The sequence below is a fragment of the Cavia porcellus genome, unplaced genomic scaffold (assembly GCF_034190915.1).
Source record: "Cavia porcellus strain 051 isolate PalLab524CR breed Dunkin Hartley unplaced genomic scaffold, mCavPor4.1 scaffold_1, whole genome shotgun sequence".
NCBI classification, from domain to species: domain Eukaryota; kingdom Metazoa; phylum Chordata; class Mammalia; order Rodentia; family Caviidae; genus Cavia; species Cavia porcellus.
In genome coordinates, this window is record NW_026947484.1 from 57,036,546 (window position 1) to 57,050,517 (window position 13,972).

General features: G+C 35.1%; 1 protein-coding gene across 1 annotated transcript in view; it reads right to left on the reverse strand.

Moving 5' to 3' along the window:
- Positions 1-13,972, reverse strand: part of Fam227b (family with sequence similarity 227 member B) — a 171,419-nt gene that overhangs the window by 138,421 nt on the left and 19,026 nt on the right. Inside the window, exons 6-9 of the mRNA XM_003471772.5 lie at positions 9,051-9,086; positions 8,414-8,518; positions 6,699-6,797; positions 2,315-2,416 (exon numbers count right to left, since the gene is read on the reverse strand). Coding sequence (XP_003471820.3) covers positions 2,315-2,416; positions 6,699-6,797; positions 8,414-8,518; positions 9,051-9,086 — 342 coding nt within the window. The remainder of the gene's footprint in view (positions 1-2,314; positions 2,417-6,698; positions 6,798-8,413; positions 8,519-9,050; positions 9,087-13,972) is intronic.

The window sequence follows — 13,972 nt, forward strand, 5'->3', positions numbered from 1 at the left end:
TCATGGAATGAACCATCAACATCTTACTACCAGATATAATCGCATATTATATTTTAGGACTATAAAATTATATCAGTGATGACAATTAAAATATTTTCTTTTCTTTTTGTGGTCCTGGGGATTGAACACTGAGACTTCACACCCTAAGTCACTAAGTTGCCGAGTCTGGGTTCAAATTTCAGTCCTCCTGCCTTGGCCTCTAGGAGCTTGGGGTTACAAGTGTGCGGTTCAGCTCAAATAGGAGAAATAGCTAAAGTCTTTTGTGAACATCCTACTTTCTGGAGACGAAGGAAAAGGACACTAAGTGCCAATCTTTTTGGAAAATTTGTAAAGGAATATCACTGTGTACAGAGGAAGAAAGCAAGGATAATATTTTTATCCTCAAACATCACAAGGAATAACGAAACCCTTGATTAGTTGAATAAGAATGGTATAAATGAGTCAGTAAAAAATAAGGCCCTGTCTTTATTCAAACAGCCTAGTGAAAACAGACAACATCTACATTAGGAAGCTGGCTTGGCCTGCACACAAAAGCAGCAAAAAGCATTTCCAAGAAGACTGAGTACGGTCAACAAGTAAAATCACTAATGTGTGTGCATTTAAAAAAATCCTCAAGTGAGACTTTGAATCCCCTTATATTACTTGTTAATTCATCTTGGAAGAGGCCACTAACAGTAAGTTCAGAGAAAGTCAAGTCATGAGTTGAGAAATATCACAATCACATTATCTGTTAAAAGACACATTCCACTGGAAGGCAGAAGAATCTCAAGTTGGAGCTCAGCTCATGCAATGTCCAGATTTAGTGAGACTCCTAGAGGAAAGATAGTTTCTTTAATAAGTGGTGCTGGAAAAACTGGCTTCCCACAGGCCGAACAAGAACCATGTCTCTCACCATGCACTAAACTAAAGTCAAAATGGACCAAAGATATAAATATTAAAACAAACACTAAGTCTACTGGAAGACAAGGTAGATAGAAGTACTGAAGGCCCAGGGTAGGCAAAGAGCTCATGAACAAAATACAAACTGCATGGAAAGCACTTCAAAAAATCAACAACTGGGATCTCATCTTATTCAAAAGTTCTTGCACATCGAAAGAAATCACCAACATAGTGAGAAGAAAACCCATAGAATGGGAAAAATGTTAGCTAACTGTCCCTCAGACAAAGGACTTCTATCAAGAAGTTAAAAAGAACTGAAAAAAATCAGGGCCCTCCAAATTAAAAAAAAATGGGCATCTGAGATAAACACACACTTCTCAGATGAAGAAATATAAATGGCAAATAAATACATGAAAAAATGTCCAACATCCCCAGTCATTCAAGAAATGCAAATTAAAACAACACTGAGTTTTCATCTCACTTCAGAAAGAATGGCTGTCATGAAGAAATCAATAACAAACAAATGCTAGAGGGGCTGTGTGGGAAAGGGGAACACTTCTGCACTATTGGTGGGCGGGTAGACTGGTACAACTACTGTGGTCATCAATGTGGAGGTTCCTCAAAAAACTAGAATTGGAGGTCCCATTCAATCTAGCTATTCCTCTTCTGAGTATCTTCCCAGAAGAACTGAAAACATCATACCATAGCAGTATATGTACACCTATGTTTATAGCAGCATAAATTATAATAGCTAAATCTTGGAAACAACCCAAATGCCCATCAATTGTGGAATAGATAAAAAAAAGATGTGGTATTTTTACACAATGGAGTATAACTATAAAGATCAACTTGAAGACTTTACAGGTAAGTGGATGCAACTTGAGACCATACTCACAAGCAAAATAATTCAGACTTGCATGTGTGCATATCGTAGTATATCACTAGTGTAAAAAAATCTGAAAAAGTAAATAAGATCCAAAACGTACAACAGATATTGTGAAAATGAAAAGGAAAGAAAGTGCTCAAAAGGAAGAAAAACTGGGATGGGAAAAGGAGAAAAGAAAGAAGGAAAAGATTATATATATAACTAACTCTGTTCATAAAAAAGATTATATATATAACTAACTCTGTTCATAAAAAAGAACAGTTTGGGCTTTCATTGTTTGATCATTTTTTTCATGCCTAAATCTTGTAAATTTGAATAACTACTTTGAAGACAACAATATTCAATATATTAACTAGACTGTGAGACTCTTAGGTAACAGAATACAGTATTCTTGGAGGTGGTAATAGGGACTTAACTTCTAAAATATCACCACTATTTACATCTGACACCATTGCTCTCCAAAGCAACAACATGTATTCTCATGTTAGAATAATCATTGTTCTATTTTATTCTAAAAATAGTTAGCATAATATTGATTTCTGTGTTTACCTGAAAGAATGCATCTTTTCTGCTGAGAGGTATGCTCATGAAAAGTGTCACATAACTTTCTGCAATTCTATCAAATAGACAATCTTGATCTTTTCTGTGAGGCTTAGAAATAAAATACAATAAATTAAAGTTAATACTACAATTGATAATGGGAACATGAATTTTTCAAATGTCTTTTAATTCTGTTGGAGAGCTAGACGTCAGTAGCTAGGTCAGAAGAAACTGAGGTATGTATTATTTGTGCTTGGCAACAGGCATACCTCCTTTGTTAGCCTTTGGGAGCATGTATCAATTAAGAAGTGCCAACCTGTGTCTGGGTTTTGTTTCTGCTTTGGTTACACAGTAAAACACAGACTTCAAATTCCTTTTGCACTACCTTATTTGAATGATTCCTAAAGAACACTGTTTGACTTCATTAATTTTTCTCCAGTTTCCTGTTTTCTGTTTTTGTGTTGACATTTACTCTGATCATTATTACTTCCTGTCTTTTGATTGCTTTAGGTTTCATTTGTTCTTTTTCTACTTCATTAAGGTAGAAGCTGTGATCATAGTTTTTTAGAACTTTTTTTCCAAATAGAGGCATTTTTAATGTTCATATAATTTTCTAAAATTGCTTCAGTTACATCCCACAAATTACAATTTCTGTTTTCATTTTCATTTAGTTCAGAATAATTCCAGATTTGCTGCGTCATTATTATACATGTGCTACTTCTAGATATTTAAAGATCTTTCCATCTCTCTCCCAGCTGCTCATGTATAATGTAATGCCATTGCACTGGTCAGCTTTCTTGTCGTTGAGACAAAACACCTGACACCTGCAATTTTAAAAAGTAGAGGTTCATTTTGGCTCATGGTTTCTGAGGTGCCAGTCCAAGGTCTGCTGGTTCCAAGGTACAAACAGTATAGTGAAAGAAAGAAAGATGTTCAGCTCAAGGTACCTGGGAAACAGGGAGCAGGAAAATATCCAGAGGAGGAGGAGGTGGCAGGGACCAGATGCAGTTCCCAAGGTTACACCCCTGTGACCATGCAGACATCTCTAGAAATGTGTTTTTCTAACTTCTTAAGTATCTCTCAAGTCAAGCAAGTTGAAAGTCAAGATGAACCACAACTACCATTTTGTCTGAAAACGTACTTTGCATGACTATGGCTTGAATTATTAGAAATTTAGTGGAATGTTTTCCTAGCTTATGGAGTGTCTTGGTGAATATTTAATGTGTATGTGAATTTTCACTATTCTGAATCATGACAAGACCTTTTCTCGATTTGATCTGTAGACTTTTTTCCAGATTGAACCTTCTCTAATGTCACTGGGCTGCTGCAGGCTTTTTATTTTAGTGTTTACTACCACATACTAATGTTAAACAAAGTTACAACTTTATTATTCTTTATAGTATTTGATTTCACTAATCCTTTTCTGATTAATGAAGATTTGGAATCTTGGAAATTCACAATAAAGCCTTAATTCCTGTGAAAAAGGAGACATTAGACAAAAATTTTTTAAAAATTTTATTTAAAGAAAGACTAACCAAAACAGAAAATAGGTAGAAATAATACGTTCAGAGAAAAAAATAAACAGTAAGAAATCACTAGTTGATGTTTACATATTGTTGTTTTACAAATAGTTGTTCAAGATACAAAAATGGAACATAAAGTGGGAATTCAAACAGCGAGACTGCAAACAGTTCTGTTCAATTATCCAACAAAAACTTAGTAACATGGTTGTCAATACTATACACTTAAATATACATGCAGTTATCCATATCTTCATTTATGTTTAGATTTAACAAACTAAAGCAGGTTAAAATCATTCTGAACAAAGAATAATAGTATTGCTGAATTTTACATCAGGACACTCTGTGATGAGCACTGGGTACTGTAGTGTCTTTTTTTAGAATTTAATTTAAAGAAAGACTAACCAAAACAGAAAACAGGTAAAAATAATACATAATTTCAAAGAAAAAAATAAATAGTAAGAAATCACTAGTTGATGATTACGGATTGTCTTCCTACAAATAGTTATTCAAGATAATAAAGTGGAGCTTATAAAGTGGGGATTCAAACAGTGAGATTGCAACCAGTTCTGTTCAACTATCCAGCAAAAACTGAGAAATATGGTTATCAATTCTATACACTTAAACATATATGCAGTTATCCATATCTTCAATTGTGTTGAGATTGAATAAATCCAAGCAGGCTAATATCACTCTGAACAAAGAAAATACTATTGCTGGGTTTCACACCATGACACTTCAGGATCAGCACTGGGTATTTTAGTGTCTCTTTTTCTTCAAAGTATCTGTTCATTTCATCATGTGTCATAAGATCATTTCTCATAAACTGTTATAGATTCTACACATGCATGAGTCTTAACATGTATTTCTATCCCTTCTATATAAGAGGGAGAAACAAAACAAAGCAAGACAAAACAAAACAGATTCCTATAAACACATGAAATGAAATAAACATATAAGACCATTGTACAAGGAGTTCTATCATGGTTCCTGTGTTGTCTCTTGTTATCACCAATAGAATTGGCTATATCGTCAGACATAGTATAATTGAATATATCAGTATATAGCAGTATTCATAAAAACACAACTTTGTATATAGTATAGAACTTCAAAAAACCAGCAGTTATCAAACCAGAATGTGTATCGTAGAGTCTTCTCATCTTCAGTGTAGTTGCCTATACCCTCAGACTTGATACTATCAATCATATCAGTTTTGAATAAAATCTTCTCTGCCTCATTCCTGTTATGCTCTTTTTTTGCCATCAGTTTTCTACTTATCTTCTTCATTCTGTTTTCTGTTCCATTCATTGAGGCCTCTCTGCCACTGTTCCTGGAATCCTAGTACTTTTCTCTCTCTCTAGAATGCCCTGCAGTATTCTCTGTAGAGTTGGATTGGTGGTTGTGAATTTCCCAAGTTCCTCTTTGCCTTGGAAGCATCTTGTTTCTCCATTAACTTCAAGAGACAGTTTAGCAGGTTATACCAATCTGGGATGGAGGTTATTTTCTTTCAGAATATTTCACTCCAGGCTCTTCTTGACTTGGTTTGTGTCGAGAAGTCTGCTTTTATTCTGATGGGCCTTCCTTTATAGGTGATCTGTTTCTTATTTCTAACAGCTTTTAATATTCTGTTCTTATATTGAATTTTTGGGATCTTGATCATTATATGCCTGGGTGCAGCTCTGTTTTGGTTGTGGTGGCTGGAGTTCTATATGCCTCATATATCAGAATATCATTTCCCTTTCCTATATTTGGGAAGTTTTACTTAATTATTTCTGTGAATAACCTTTGTCGTTCCTTTTTTTGTACCCCAGCTTCTTCATTCACATTCTTTATTCTCAAGTTATAGATCCTTTTGTTGTCTTTTAGCCTTTGTATTGTTACTGCTTGCTTCCTTGTTATTTTTCAAAAGTTTTCCCTTTCATACTCCCACATTGCAAAATTGTCCTCCAGTTTTGGATAATCTATCCTTTGTTTCTTTCAAGCTGATTTGTCATCTTTCCATAGAGTTTTTAATTTACTGTTGATCTCTTTGAATCTGTTTCATGTATTCTATTTTTTTATATTCTTCATCAAATGGTTCTCTCCTTTGTTTGAGTTCCTCTTTCTTCCATCTGTGTCTGCTTGAAGGGTGCTTAGTATCTTTTATTAATCTTCTTATATCTTGCTTTATTTAGCTAAATATTTCACTTTTGAAGTCATCTTTGAGTTCCTGAATATATCTCTTTATATCCACTGGCTCTGTGTCTGATATTACATGTTTGCTGTTCTCATTCTCCTTTGTATTTACCTGTCCTGGGTCAGTGTTCTCAGGGTTGGGACCTGGGGACTTTTTGTTGTTGCTTCCTCTTCCTATCTTTTTTGTTTCTTCCAGGAGGTCCCAGTTTCTTTCTTTGTTGGTTACAATTATTCTGAAGCACTAGCTAGATGACCCTTCCCACTGCCATGTGCTAGTGAGTTGCAGACAGGCAGAGCGAATGCTGGCCCCTCTCCTCCAGATCAGTCAAGCTGCTGCAGCCTGCACTGTATTACTTTGCACTGCCTCCCCTCTATGTCAGTCAAGCTGCTGTGGCCTGCACTGTGTTACTTTGTGCCGCCTCCCCTGCGAATCAGTCAAACTTCTGAGGCTTCACTGGGTTAGTGTGTGCCACCACTGTAGGGACTTGATTTCAGATAACCAATTGGGTCTCAGCCAGGTCACATGATCCAGGCCTAGCTCATTCCACTAATCCCGTTTGGCATTAGACAAAAATTTTAACACATGTGGAATGCTTAAAAATGAGTCTTTGTGAAAATACCCAGAAAAAGTTCTGGTGTTACCTCTATTGAAAAGTTTAGTATGCTACAAATCAACTCATAAAAAAGATGTCATTTACCTTAAATTTATACAGAAACCACCACCAAAAGCAGTCATGCAAAAGAGCAATGGAGGCTTCTGAGAGGAAATGCGTTTTCCAAATCCTAAAAACTTTTTGCTAAGGAAAAAAGAGGTATGAGGATGTCAAATTTAAATATATCACAACACATGTTAATACAAATATACCTTATAAATTATATGTATTTAATGGCTATAGACCAGTATTGTTTGACAATACCTAGCATCAGTCACATATCTATCAACCAGAAAATATATACATATATTTTTTTTTCTAGTAGATATAGTAAAAAGGTGAAAGGTGAAATTAATTTTAAGGATATACTTTATTGAACTGAATATATTTAAAATTCTGCCACCATCTATTTGACATAATTGTAAGTAATGACACATTTTTATTTTTTGATACCAGATCATTGAAATCGTATGTTTTGAGGTATATTTTAGGGTATTAATGTATTTATACTTGTAGCATATCTCAACTATATTTATCAAAAAGTACTAGATCAATATTTAGACTTCATAGTTGTAACTTCATTCCAAAAATAACTGACAATTTTTTAAATAACTAAGTCATTCTAACTTTTAAACTTGTGTGTAAATTGATTGAAAGAAATAAAATAACAAATTCAGGTCCTTACTCATACTGGCTATATTTCAAATGATCAGTTTTGCTAGTGGTACTGAAAAGATGGTAAAGGACAGACCAAGAGCAACAAAATTATAAATTTATGCCATAATTCCTCCTCTTTTTTCTTGAAGACAAGTATCAACAATGGAACATGGAATTTTATCCAAATAGGTCCCCTTAATGAATCTGTCTACATGTGGATTTCTCTTATGTAGACAACACCAAAACGGTACATAAGATTAAGTCTATTTATTACATAACACTTTAAACTATAAATTCTGGTTTAAATAGGTAGATTCACCAGATCATTTTATGCTCTTAGTTCTCCAATTTTTAAATGCTGGATTCAGTAGAATCCAACATTTTTTTTTTTGAGGAATACATAAATATAATTTCCTATTCCTCCAATGCAAGTCAACAGAAAGGACAAAAGCAAAATTCATACAGCAGAACAATTCTTTATCACACACTCAGCAAGGTACTTCTTGTGCTTGGACCACTAAATATCCTATGAACTTTACTGGTATGAGTTTTAATTTAGATTTGGTCATCTTTAACTACAAAGAACCTATATGATGTATATAAACATGAGAAGCAGGCAACTGAAATACAGAGAGGGGAATAAATAGGTTATTTATTTCAGCCTATTCCTGGCAATCCTTAGCCTTTGTTCTAGTTGCCTTTCTATTCTTGCAATTTTTCTTCACTTGCAGCTTTTTATCAATTGTGTAGAGATACTACACAAAAATACTATTATTTAAAAGGACACACAGAAGGCTGGTGGAGAAGGGCTGTGATGAGTGCTTTCAGGGGTCAGAGTAGAACGTTAAACCAGCCCAAGCTGATGGAGCAGGAGGAGATAGGGGAAAGCGCCTGTCTGCCGTCAACCCCAGATGCCCAAGGCACTAGCATAGTGTCTAATGCTGGCCCTGCTGGTGAGCGGGGAATTAGACAACACTGGTCTCTCCTGCAAAATTTAGTTTCAAGGATCAAATCTTTCTCAACACCAAACTATCACAGTTTCAAAGATCCTATTTAATAAATCATATTCTCATGGTTTATTATAAAATAAAATATTTACGTACATCAAAGTTATAAGCTTTTAAAATAAAAAGATAAACTCGTTTAGCATCCAAATGTCTGGGTAACTCAGTAAGTTCATTTGCTTTGAATCCTGAGAAGTTGAAACCCTAGAAAAAAGGAACAAACAGGAAAATATTTCATTCTCAGTAAAATATTCCCACATGACTGTAGAAGGCAGGTAAATACTAGACTGTCAATCAAGTGATGAGTATTTACGTTGCTACATTAAGTAATCAATATATATCTCTCTCCTACAGAAATATCTTCATGTTATCTACTTTGTAAAATTAAGAGCCCTTGCACAATCACAGGTTAACTTGACAAGAAAATAAGGCTAGGGGATGTAACTAAGTAGCATAAGTGCCAGCCTGGCAAGCATAAGGTCCTGAGTTGGATTTTGGGTACAAACAAACATAAAGTCATATTTCAGAATACATTCTGATAGATACTCAAATGATTAAGAATTTTAGCTAGACTATATACAAAGAAATATGAACTAGGCAGAAAAGAGGCAGTTGCTATTTCCCATTCTATCCTGGCTCTTCTACCTATACAGCTATATCTATATTATTGTGAACACTTTTAGACCCAAACAAATATTTCTGATACACAACTGGGCAGAATAAAAAATTTAAATACCTCTATGTTCTTTTCTGTTTCCATCCCATCTGAAAGCTGTAAAACATTTTAAAAAGAAATCCTTTAAACTCAGTCCAATAAAACATACTTGACAGTAACATTTACTAAAGTTTTTGTTAATATAGCTAATCTAAAGATAATTTCAAGAAATCCCAGAAAGTCATCTGATAAAATTCAGCAGCGAGAATTTTAAACTTCTTTTGAATACAAATTTTAACTAGTAATACAACTACCAGTGTTCCAATGTCCTCACATTCAAAAATAGATTATCATTGATACATTAGCATTTTATTCAAGACTATAGTTGTAGGGAAAATTCTCCTTTCTGGATTCTCCTCCTGGAGAAAACAAGAGCCTTTTTTTCTCCTTCTTTATTTCCAATAAAAACTTTCCTAACTTCCTCCTTCTGGTTCAAAATTTCATTTGCCAGCATTGTGAGACCGCAAACTCAGCTTAAGTTTTATTATTTTTCGGTACTAGGGATTGAACTCAGGACCTTGTGCTTGCTAGGCAGGCGCTTATGCCACTGAGCTATATCCCTGTCACCAAACTCAATTTATACTGAATTAACAGTTTCATATTTTGGAGGTCCCACCAAGATTTGAGATTAACAGGAGGGAAGCCCCAAATGAGAATTTTGCGATATGCTCCTGTTAGACATGATTACATTCAGGAGGGAGGAGGTAGGCGAGATTTGTGATTTCTTACTTTTTTTTCCTCTCTGGATAGCCTTATGCTTCTTTCATCATTTCCCTCATGGTAGGGTAGATTTGCAGACAACACACCTCGCATAAAAATGCGGGATCCTGCCACCCAACATTTTACAAGACGATAAGTAGTAAAGCCGCCACGCTTAAATCTCAAGGGAAGGTTTCACTGGGACAGTATGACATGCACCCTCATCAGTACCCCTGCCCCACACACATGGAGAGGGAATGTTGAGCCTGTTCTGCCTCAGTTTCTTTTCCAATTGATTCTCTGCTGGAGAGGGAGCAATTTTAGCTCTCGATGTTCTCCTGAGACAGACAGCTCTTGTGTGAACTGTCCCAGGAACTCAATGTGAATCCCTCTTAATGCCTACTTTCTCCTGCTGCTGTTTTGTCTCATTTTTTTTTTTTTTGAGGTTCATTTACTAAAGACCAGAGAAACTCATGCTGTGAACTTTTTAGTCCCAGTTTGTCTGTCTTTCTGCCCTTAGGGTGAGGCTGGAAACTAAGGACTATCTCCGCTCCTTTCACCTGCCCCCCTAAAAAATGCCACTTTGGAAGGTACTTTTTTTTTCAAGGTTGCATCGGTGATCATGTTAGGGGGTCTAAAATCACCATGTAAATGGAAACAACAAGCATGTGCTAGACCCCTTCTACTGGGATCCACTGGATCAACCCTCTGAAGGGGGTCTTAACTCCAAGTGACTCCTTCAAAGTCCCCTTAGATTAATTGCTTGGGGAAAATTCCTAATGCCACCTCCTCAGGCACTGACCCCTTTCAGCAGGAAAGAGCTATGCTTGGTCTCCACCCTTTTTCCCCTAAGGGCACTAAGGGATACTTCTTTTTATTTGTTTAGCTTATGACTCAGGCAGCTAGTTAGAGAAAGGGCCTGAGGCAGAGTTGGAATCAGCCATGTGGGTAAGAATTAAAATAAGAACAGACCCTGAGCTAGGACTTTGGACCAAGAATGAATTTCCTCAGGCAAAGTGGAACACAGTCCCCTCCTGACTAAAGGGGAGTCGCAGCCACTTTCTACAAAGTTCCCCAAATGGGAAATAGCCAGTTTCTCCCTACAAATCCCTATTTCCTTTAAGCTGTGCACGTATTCTGAGTTATTGAGCCTGAGTTCTAACTGGGTTAGAGAGCGTGGGTTCGGACAGGGCTAGAGAGCCTGGGTTCTGACAGAGCTAGAGAGCCTGAGTTCTGACTGTGTTGGAGAGCCTGGGTTCTGACTGGGCTAAAGAGCCTGGGTTCTGACTGGGTTGCAGAGCCTGGGTTCTGACTGGGTTAGAGAGCCTGGGTTCTGCCTGGGCTAGAAAGCCTGGGTTCTGACTGGGTTAAGAAAGCCTGGGTTCTGACAGCGTTAGAGAGCCTGGGTTCTGACTGGCTTGGAGAGCCTGGGTTCTGACAGGGCTAGAGAGCCTGGGTTCTGACAGGGCTGGAGAGCCTGGGTTCTGATTGGGTTAGAGTTTGGGTTGTGACTGGGTTAGAGAGTTTAGGTTCTGACTGGGTTGGAGAGCCTGGGTTCTGACAGGGCTAGAGGGCTTGTGTTCTGACTGGGTTGCAGAGCCTGTGTTCTGACTGGGTTAGAGAGCCTGGGTTCTGACTGGTCATTTTAAAGCCATAGTCATTTTTGACCAGCGGCCACTAAGGGACCAAGCAGGGTCACGTGCTCTGCTTCTGCATGGAAGGCTCTGGACCCAGGGGCCTTGTGGAGATTTCTCATTTCAGGGTCTCTTCCTGGAGAAACCTGGAGCTGTGTTTCCCCCTTGTTATTTCTAACCAAAATTTTCCTAACTTAAAAAAAAAAGACTACAGTTTGAAAGTAAAATGTGAAGCTTATATATAAAGATTAGAAAGTTTGGATTCCAGTTCACCAAGATCTCTATTCTAGCCCTGTGTTCCCTCTTTAAGAAAATCATTATAAGTTTTTGCTTTGTATCCATTTCATTATAAATACTTATATACACAATGTACATAAGACACACACACTCATAAGAGACTTTGTGTGTCTTTTCAAATGTAAAGAAATATATAAAGAAATGGTAATTATATATTTTATTTTGTTTGCTTTTTCACTCAATATTAGGTTTTCACATTCTACTAATTCTATTTATGCATAGTTAGTAATTTTCATGTAATTATTTTTTAATCAGCCTAAGCATTTCCTGCTGCACAATATGAATAATAAATCAACAGGAGTTTGTAGACAACTCTTGTTAAACAGTCAAAGGGCAAATGGTGTCTTTATATTGTATAAATTATTTTAGAGTAGAAAGAGAAGTAAAGCTAAGTACCTTATTTTCTAGGATTATATGATTTTGAAACCAAAAACCAACTACAAATGATATAGGAAAATGTAATCACATCTTAAACCAGTAATAAACTAATAGCATAATGGAAAAATAATCTCACTGACATTACTGATGAAAATTTGAGATATTTAGGAAAAAATGGTACAGTTAAGTATAAATTGTCTAAGATAGAGACATGTTTATATTTCTTTAATACTACAATAAAAAATATTTTTAAAAATGAAAGTTTTGTTACTTAAATGCATTAACTGTATGATGTATTTTATATGTAGCCTAAGACAATTCTTCACTCAGAAGTGGGCAAAAACTGTGAGCTGCCCATGGGACATGACAAACAGATGCATTCAAAATAACAGGCTGACAGTTTTAATTGCCTTCCAATAAATCCAAAATGGATTAAAAAAGTAAATATTTTTAAAATTGTAAGCTAATACAAAATATGATAAGTAACCACATCTATGACCATATGATAAAGAATCCCTTAGGAAATACTGTGTCACCAAAGACTGAAAATTTGAAAAACAATTACATATTCATAGAAACATAAAACTCTGCATAGTCAAAACTACTTTTTAATTAAGTTATTTGAGTTGAAAATGTTGCTATCAAGTTATCAAATATTAAAAAGTATTTAATCTTGTCAAGAAGCTGAGTGAGAAATCAATTGTGGGGGGCTGGGGATTTAGCTCAGCGGCATAAGCGCCTGCCTTGCAAGCAGGCAGTCGTAAGTTCGATCCCTGGTACCGATAAAAACGAAAAACACAAAAAAAAAAAAAAAAAAAAAAAAGAGAGAAATCAATTGTGAGCTACTGATAAAAATAGGAATTTGTGCTTTGCAGAGAGCAATAGAGCAGGGCATGTCAGAACACTTGGAATTTCACAGTCGCTTCTGGAAGCTTATTTTAATCGTTACAGATAAGCACAGTCTTCAACTCTAAATATTTTGACATCAGCTTTGTGAGTGATAACAAATAGTGAAAATTAACTTCAATGTCCAACAAAAGTTTATCGTATCATTTTAAAATGATATAGAATAATATTTTTTCATAGAAACTTAATAATGAATATATTTAATTAGAAAATGTAATTCAACCCAATTTTTCTTAAAAACGAAATGAATTACATATGATTATCTATAAGTGATGAGCTTATGATGCTAATTTCTATTTTTTGATTCCTAAATCACTACCTTAGTAATTTATAATGAAAAATAAACATCAAAACTTATTTTGAAATTTAAAATAATGTTAAATGAGGTAGGCAGTCTAATGGTAACAAATAGTTAAGTATTTAGAGCTTTAAATTATGTAATTTTAGAATGTATTTTTGAAAATAATTAAGCATATGTAAATAATTAAAAGTCTATTTAGAATGTCAGTGAAAATCTTAAGATTTTTAAAAACTGACAATGTAAAAAAAGGTCATGAAGAGAATTGTTTGCTTCTAAATGAAGAGGACTGACATGGGACCTGTAATACTAAGTTTATTGAAAATTGTTAAATAATAAAAACATGAAATATATGTACATTAAAATAAATTGTAATGGCTTGCAGTGTAGAGGTGAGGGTAGGGAGGGAAGGGAAAGAGGATGTAAAAAAGAACTAAAATGTGTTATGTACACAAAGCAACTGCTTACACTGAATGTAATCAGTATATGCTGCAAATGTGTACTAATAAAAATTTAAATTTAAATTTAAAAACGTAATATTACAAAGATTCTGATATATTGAGTATAAAAAAGGGATGTCTAGATATTTTTAAACACAGAGAATTAATTGTTAGATAATGAAAGACAAAAGGAATAGTTTTGAAAATGTTGTCAGTGCTTGTCTGTGGAATGATAGCTTATATTTTTTGTGAAAATACAATTTTTGAAGGATGATAAAAACATAACTATCA